This window comes from Phlebotomus papatasi, chromosome 1 (assembly GCF_024763615.1).
Source record: "Phlebotomus papatasi isolate M1 chromosome 1, Ppap_2.1, whole genome shotgun sequence".
Taxonomy (NCBI): Eukaryota; Metazoa; Arthropoda; class Insecta; order Diptera; family Psychodidae; genus Phlebotomus; species Phlebotomus papatasi.
Genome location: NC_077222.1, coordinates 110,207,947 through 110,216,149, shown reverse-complemented (window position 1 = coordinate 110,216,149; position 8,203 = coordinate 110,207,947). Strand labels below are relative to the sequence as shown.

At 33.5% G+C, this 8,203-nt stretch overlaps 1 protein-coding gene across 1 annotated transcript; it reads right to left on the bottom strand.

The window, feature by feature from the left end:
* Nucleotides 1–6,771: 6,771 nt before the first annotated feature.
* Nucleotides 6,772–7,556, bottom strand: LOC129799255 (uncharacterized). The gene is made up of 2 exons (XM_055842978.1): nucleotides 7,390–7,556; nucleotides 6,772–7,321 (listed from the first exon to the last, which is right to left on the bottom strand). The coding sequence occupies exons 1-2, from the start codon at nucleotides 7,505–7,507 to the stop codon at nucleotides 6,840–6,842; spliced, it is 600 nt and encodes a 199-aa protein (XP_055698953.1). The 5' UTR covers nucleotides 7,508–7,556; the 3' UTR covers nucleotides 6,772–6,839.
* Nucleotides 7,557–8,203: the final 647 nt, after the last annotated feature.

Genomic DNA, 8,203 nt, shown 5'->3' with positions numbered 1-8,203 from the left:
ATATCAAGTAAAACGAATTATTTATTTTGAAATTCATAAATAAGATCTACTGATTAGGCCACTAATTTGCAAAATGAAAAATTTTAAAAAGTAATTTTTTCTATTGCTTTTCTCCACTTGGCCTCCCGTCCCGAAAATACAAGAGGCAACAAACTACTGACACCTACTGTACAAGACAGCTGTCAAACACGCGAAGAAGCCCAAGATACCCCTTTCCATATGGATTATTATCTGTCATTTTCTGTTCCAATTTCAAGAATATCGGAAAACTCTGTACGAATTATTAATTTTCAAGGCCAAAAAAATTATAAAAGCTTTAATTTCCTGACCCTGCAATCGTACTGTCCAGTAAAAAAAATAAAAGTGTACAGTCAGTTAAATTACATTATTTTAATTATACTTCGTTCAGAAAAATAAGAATATTTACAAAATTCTAATTTATAATAATCAATGCAAATTTATAAAATTAATATCTAAAATGGTTGCTGTAAAATACAGAACTCTTTATTATTTCTTTGCCTAAATTTGCTGATACTCATTAGATAAATTCACTACATTTTAAGTTCTAAATTAAGTAGGGGAAGGTGGGGCAATTTTGAGCTGCAAAGCTACATTACTATACAATTTTTTTTGCATATTTCTAAAGTAGCTAGGCCTTAAATTTTTTTTTTGTTCCACAATTGTTAGAGCTGAATTACATTATGTTAAAGCGCAGTTTCCTTGAGAAATGTGCAAAAAAAAATCGTATATCTATGTAGCCCCATAGCTCAAAATAGCCATACTTCCCTCTACTATCTAAATTTATTTATTTTTTTTTTTATAATTTGTACAGTGTCATTAAAATTTTATGACAATTCAAACTAACTTATATTATATATTTAAATATCTTAATGTTGTGCTCTCAATTATATGACATCTTAAATTTTGATTTATTCAGATATTTATACCCAAATGGGTATAGGTAATAATAGGAGATAGCTAATTATTTCATTTCAAAACTTCACGTACCATTAACAATAAATATTAACACTTAATTTAACCAAAATTAGCCAGAAATATGACATAAATGTTAAACAAAACGAATAAACAGTCACCTTATTGTGTTTTTCATTGGAAAACATGGTCGATCGATGAAAAATTCGATGGTGAAAAGGTACACTTTTAATTTTTCTGAAGAATTAACAAATTAAAATAACTAAATAATGAATCTGTGGTATAGAAAATATATAAATATAGTAATTTAGTACTGTATTTATCATGAAAACAGTGACGTTTCCATTTGGAGTAGAGAAAAATTTCCATTTGGAGCAGGTTTTGAATTAGCTTAATTTACCCTAGTGTTAAAATCTTCTAAAAAGAACAAATGCGAAAGAGCTTTTCCACCGTTTTGCTCTGGAGGTTGGTCATCAATGTTAAGACGACGGTGGACGCTAACTGTTTACTCAATTGCTTAAACCGTCTCTGTGCTTTCAAGGGATTTAATCTCAATAGCACGCATTGTCATTGTAAATAAATAAATAAATAAATAAATAAATATATATAAATATTTGGATAAAATACATAATTCATTAGAAGAAAATTTCATAATTTTAATCAACTTATAATATCCCAATTTACCTTTAAAGTGTCCCAAATTACAAGCATTTCCCCTAAATCTATTTTTTTTTTATTTAAGGACTTTAAAACTGATTGTAACTTCTTTGCCAGTAAAAGATCAAAATTATCAGGAATCAGGCTTCACTTAGTATTTCAAACACAGTGCAATCATCATAAAAATTTTGCAAAAGGGAAAATGAAGAGTATTATATTTTTATTACGACTACTTTAGTTGTTAATATTAGTGTAATTCTTGTGAAGCTTTATGCTTCATACTGATCAAGTTTACTATTTTGATTAAAAATAGCAGGAAACAGCCATTTTCCCAGAATTAATCGTCATCCTTAAGAGATTAGGGGAAACCGGGGCACCTTTGAATTAGGGCAGCTGTAAAACTCCACAAACTAATTATAAAGCTGAATTGTATGATTTATAAGGCTCAGTTCCATTCAAAAATGGGATAAAAAGCCCATTTTGAAGCTGTTTCAATTTAAAGGTGCCCCACTTTCCCCTAAGCATAGCCTTACTACTGAATATTTGCTTAAATCTCAGAGAAATATTCAAACTTTTAAAATTTAAAACTGTTTGTTCGTCCTGAAAGTTTCTCAAAGTTTCATGAACATTTCAAAGGTACCTCCAATTCCTGTTGTCTCATCTAATATTCTCCAACACGCTCACTCTTGTGCATTTTTAACATCATCCCTGAGTCGTTTGGGATTGCTGAAAAGTTTTTCCTGTGGAAGCCAGTTTTCACATTTGGCAACCCGTTTTCTCTCTCTCACTCTGACCTGGGGTGAAGGGATGATTTTTGATTGAGTTTGAATTTTGCACCCCTTGGAAATTTCAGTCCAATAGGCCCAGCAATTGCGTACGCATCTCCCGCGGACCGCCAGTCGAGTGACGTCTCATGCCATGGTAACCTCTTCTCAAGACATTTTTTTCTCCACCAAAATCCTCCGTCGTGTTCCTCAAAGTTTTCCGCGCGATTTTCCCGGGTGCCTCAAGTCGTGTCGTTTCAGTGTGATATTGTGCCCAAGGAAAAGCCCTCTTAATCATTCATAGGACAGCCTGGATGTGTGACAGTTGCTGGGAGTCGTCGGTGGGGACACTCTGAGATGCCACCAGAATTTTCACATCAACATTTTTTCGGGTAAAAACAACATTTTTGGCAAAAGGAAATTTTCGCATGGCGTCTCTTATCCCCAAAAAGTGTCACACTTTTCCATCTTGCAAATTCATCCTCAACCTCCCAGATATTTTCCAACTTTTCCCATCTCATGGGGTACATCTAGTTATAGATGAAGTGATTCTTGTGAAAATGTTACAAGATTACATCCAATTAATGCTCTGTAGATCAATCAAAAGTCCTTCCATCCAGTACGGAAAATCCTTTTCTAGAAACTTCTTCTCGTTGGAAAAGTTATTCTTGAACCTTGAATTTTTTATGACTTGTCATGTGTAAAATCCATAATTTAGCACTTTAAAATATTGATTAGCATTTTACTTTAATTCCTTTGGCCTTTTCGGATAATTTACACCCCCTCGGGTTAAATCCTTCAGTGCGATTATGCGAAGCTTTTCGAATTATTTACATCATCATCAAAAAGGATACGGGAAAATGCCGCAAAACACGATAAAATAGTGCATTTGAGGTCAATGAAAGTGAAATGAGTTAAAATTACTTGATTTATTAGCGCTATAATTGGATTAAAAGTGTTCCATTCAGACAATTTTCATGCTGTTTTCCCCGGTAAATTAATTAAAAAGTTATTCAAAATTGCTCCATTTAATTTCCCAGTGATGCATTGGACCACAATTTACTGAAAAATCTTAAGCAATCCTTAAAGAAAGTGCTGTATTTTGTCCTGAAGAAAAAAAAAAAGAGAAAGTGACATTGCGTGGTACGACGTCCATTTATTTGAAATGGCGTAACTTTCCCTCAAATGTTTTCACTCCTCACGCACAAGAGCTTTTCCACAATGGCCGCCTCTTGAGATTGGGAAATTCTATACCGGCGACTTTTTTTCTGCCCTTTCGGATCCATTACCCAGACCCAATTTCCTATTAAGTTCACTAATTAATATCGTAGAGTGATTTTCAGTATCCTTATTAATCCCAAAATGAACAAATTGCTCCAATTTTAAAGTCCTTTTGGGAGTTGGCAATTTGCGATGTTTGGCGTCCCTTTTGCCCCATCTCTCCTCCTCTTTGGACTTAAGTACCCCGTTGGTTTCTATGGATATTTTGGTGTTGGAATATAAACAAAATAATTAATATTCTTTCAACTATCGCGTCATTCGTGCTTTCCGGCATTTTGGAATTTTAGCACCATTCAGAATCCCCTGCGAAGAAACCAAAGGGCAATCAGTGGTTCTCAAACTTTTAAAATCACTGAGATAAAACTTACACTGTATACTAAACCGTTAAGATACTTTCATTAAAATTAAGCCCTCTTAAGACTCATTCAAACGTGGGCATTTGTATTAAAAATTCCCTGTTCAAAATAAAACCCCCTGCTAAGTTTACTCCGATTACTTTTGCCTACCTTTCGGCGCATAAACTATCTGAAAATCCTTATTCTTTCCGTACAGAAGTAGATCTTGAAATATTCGAAAATCTATTTGAAGATCCAAAAAAGAGACTTTCTTACTTCTTAATACTTTCGCAAGGTGGCGGAAGTTACAACCTGTTCGAATTTCGAAGTGCTCAAGTGTCAAAATGTGACGGTCTTCACATTGTTGTGAGGAAAAAAAACAGAACAACGGCGTTTACTGTTCTAGACAAAGTAATTTAATCACTCTATTATCACTGAGTAACTCTTTTGCCAGCTTTTTAGTGTGATATTTGATAAATTTTCCCATCTTGTTCGAAAGTTCAGTATGAAAATTCGAAATTGAATTTGAATTCTTCGAACTTCAACGACTTTTTGTGCAAATAGAGTTCCATTTACCTTTTATCCAAGACACTATTGGAGAATCAAAATCTACTTCTGATTGAGCCCATTATCGAAATAATTTTCGAAAATCTCAGTTTGCTACAATTAATTGTTTTATACTGTGAAAGAATTGGAATCAACATTTGGGAAATGCGGCGTTTCCAACAAAATACTTCAAAAATTCATCGATTGCATCGACCGATCCCACCAAGAACAGTTAACTGAAAAAGGCAGCGTTTTTAGAATATTTTTGTTGAGTTGATCAACAAAAATATGCTGACCGGTCAGCAGTTTCTGAACAAAAAGTGCTACATAGAAAAAAAGTCAAATTGTTCGTAAATATTTTTGAATTCCTATTGGGGACTTATACGAAATATTCGTAAATCGTATAGGGTAAAATGAGGTAATTTGGAACCATTTACAATTTGGGACATTTGACATTTTCTCACTGTTTTAGAGATTTAAACGAAATCTGTTCTTTTTCTTCTTAATACAGTAGAACCCCGCTATAGGCCATAGCTCTATAGTTCACAATTTATCGACCGTTGATTTCAAAACACTGATTTTAAGTTAGGTTATGTTTTTTAGTATGCGACATGCAATGTTGTCATAATTATTTTAATATTTTTGGCAAACTTTATTGAGTAGTTGTGATAATTGTGATCCATAAATGAAGAGAGCGAGGACAAGTACCACAATCGCAAAAAAAGTGGAAGTCATCGAGCAATTTCAATACTAAAAGTCGTTGATAATTTTAAAAAATTACATGGACTATAGTGCGACAAACAACAAATAACAAATGTTTGTAAAAGTGCAAAAAATGCTCGTCAAATTACCATCTTACGATTACGAACAATGTTTGGGAAAAAGTACAGGTTTTTGCGAACTTGTTAGTGGATTGCATGATTTACGAACATTATGTAAGTTCCCAATGAGAATTCACAAACATTTACGAACAATTTTTTTCCCTGAATTTCCTAAATTTCAGTTACTGAAATATACCTATCGACTTTTTCAAAACTTTTCGAAATAAAAAAAAGAATTCTGATATTCTATTTTAGCCAGGACACACTTTAAAAGATGGGGTGTTTTTCGAAATATCTCCGTTTTCTCATCACTTATTATTCAAAAATATTATATTTAATAATTTATTATAATTGGTTTATTACTTAGATGATATATATAGATGAAAAAAATTCATGTTCGAAAAATATTTGATATTCAAAAATTCAAACGTAACCACAGAAGAGTGTCCGAAGAACAAAAACATATAATGCAGAAAAATGGAACCCGAGTAAAATTCACATTTTTGTTCACGAAAATTACAATAAAATCAAAATTCACATCGTTTTCCTTCTCAAAATGTTTTGTAAATGTCAATGCTACTCTTTCGTGCTCTTCTTCTTATTTTAAACGTCATGTAAAATTCAAGTTCAATCTTAATTTTTAATTCGAAAAAGTAAAATGGAGATATACTAAACTTTTGAGAGAGAAAACGATGTGAATCTTAATCTCATGAAGTTTTCGTAGATCTAAATGCTGTGTGAGAGCCATTATAAATAAAAATCCCCCTCTGAAATTTATCATATTTTGATTTCTTTCACGGTTTAATACCTATCTTATTGTGCATATATTCTGAGAAAGTTTTGTGTTCGAAACATTTACGAAAATCAGACCAAGAGAAAATCAGTTGTGAGTACTGTTTAGCGGATTGCCATTTAAAATAAATTTAACTCATTCAAACATTTCCTTCAACATTCGAAAAAGCTGTCGTAAGTTCCCTGGATAAGTTCGATAATGAAGGTTAAATACTCAATGCCTTTTTATTCTAACATTTTTGTGAATTCACATGCGAAATTGTGATTTGTGACTTCTGACAATGTCACATGAGCTGAAATGACAATGTCATGGCTACAGAATCACTTTTTAGAAAAAGTTCTCCTGAGATTCGAAAGCAATTTGTCAGATGCATTGCCAGAGTGTTACAGAATTCCCTCACTGGAAGGTCTCCTAGTCTTGCAATGAAATGATTACAGTAGACGACAGGAAGATTTTGTCAATGAAACGAACCACTAGGGAGATTTCGAAGACGGACTGGTACATAGAGCAGTGGAATTCATTTCGAACTTTGAAATACCCTCATTTAAACGGGCTCTTAATTTCAATTCTACATATTACACCTAAGATGCTTTTTTTTCTCAATGAAACAGATAAGACGAAGTAATTAATTTCTCGAGTAGTTAATGGATTATAATTAGATTTATTGAGCTATACCACAATAGTAATGATCACAAAGTGAAAGAAATAATTAACATGCCTTGTGAAGCTTTACGAAGCCCGCGTTGATGCATTCGCGAGTTCTTTCGGGGAAATCATGAAGAGCTGCAGCCAATTCGGCAACAACTTCTCCAACTCGAAGAGCATAACCATCCAATCTGCTACGGAAGTCAGCCAGAATGGGATCGAATTGACTATCAAAGTCTTCATATCCTGTAATGATGTTGAATTCACCCAATTCCTGCACAACACTGGTAGAAATTGCATTTGCCTCAACACTCAGTTCCTCGAGGATATCAAACATATTGTCCTGAATTACGGATAGTTCTTGGACGATTGTATTGGAACAGGCTTCCACAACTGCTCCTTGGGCCTCTGAGTTGAAAGTTGTTGGACACTTTCCCTTAAGTTTAATATTCCACGTACCGATTTCATCCAGAATCGCTTCCATTGTCAGTCTTGAAACGTGTTCTACGTTGGATCCCATCAAATATCTTGAGACATTGTTGTAATCTAAAAGAAAATTGGGATGTAGTTCACACTCTTTGAGTGTTTGAACTCCACGTAGAATCGAATGTTACCTGCAAATTCATTGTAGAGTACCGTAACACGTTCAAGAGCGTCCAGTAGAGGATTATCCTGTGCTGAAATTTGGTGAATTGTGGCAAAAATTGCCAGTATCACAATAAAACTCTTCATGGTTGCTCAACTACTTCCTCACTCACTATCACTTTGCAACGGAAAGACCACCGGAACAGAGGGACTGACTCTTTTAAACGAAGCTTTCAAATTGATAGCACTGTCCATATCAATCAGGTTCATCAAATTAGACGTCGCGCAGGTGTTTCATTTTACCAGCTGAGTGATAGAATAACTTCAGTGAATCTTGTTTTACTAAAATATCATTCCCTGGATCTTCTGTCTCACGCTTGTCAATAAATATTTATTCATTGATAAATCTACTTAATAGTCTCAGTCATTTTTTCGAGAATCATCAGAACAGTAATGATCACTTGATTGTATCATATTGCTAACTCCTTTTTTTTTAAATCGGTTTATTTTACTGAAGACGCGGATTTAGATTTAATTCATTATGAAATAGACTGAAAATATTTAGCTGAGACGCAAACCATCCAAACATAATTTAAAAGAAAAGATTTGTAAAGGTTCTCTTGTTAATTCGCAAAGGAAACTCATGATAATTTCCTTATTAGTTAATTCGACAAAGCATTGGTTTTGTGATGCGAAAGACCTATCCAAGGTTTAGGGGAAAATGGGGTAGTTTCACGTGCTTAAACTTTTTTCAAGACTCCTTTGAAGAAGGTGCTCTTGGGTATTGCCTATCTAAAAATATATAGAACATATCCTATAATCGTTTATTATACTAAAAAATGT

Bases quoted from the DNA above. Each gene is read 5' to 3' on its own strand.
- LOC129799255 (XM_055842978.1), bottom strand. From the start codon at position 7,507: ATGAAGAGTTTTATTGTGATACTGGCAATTTTTGCCACAATTCACCAA. The intron at 7,322-7,389 runs GTAACATTCGAT...ATTTTCTTTTAG, and splicing joins ACTCTACAATGAATTTGCAG to ATTACAACAATGTCTCAAGA.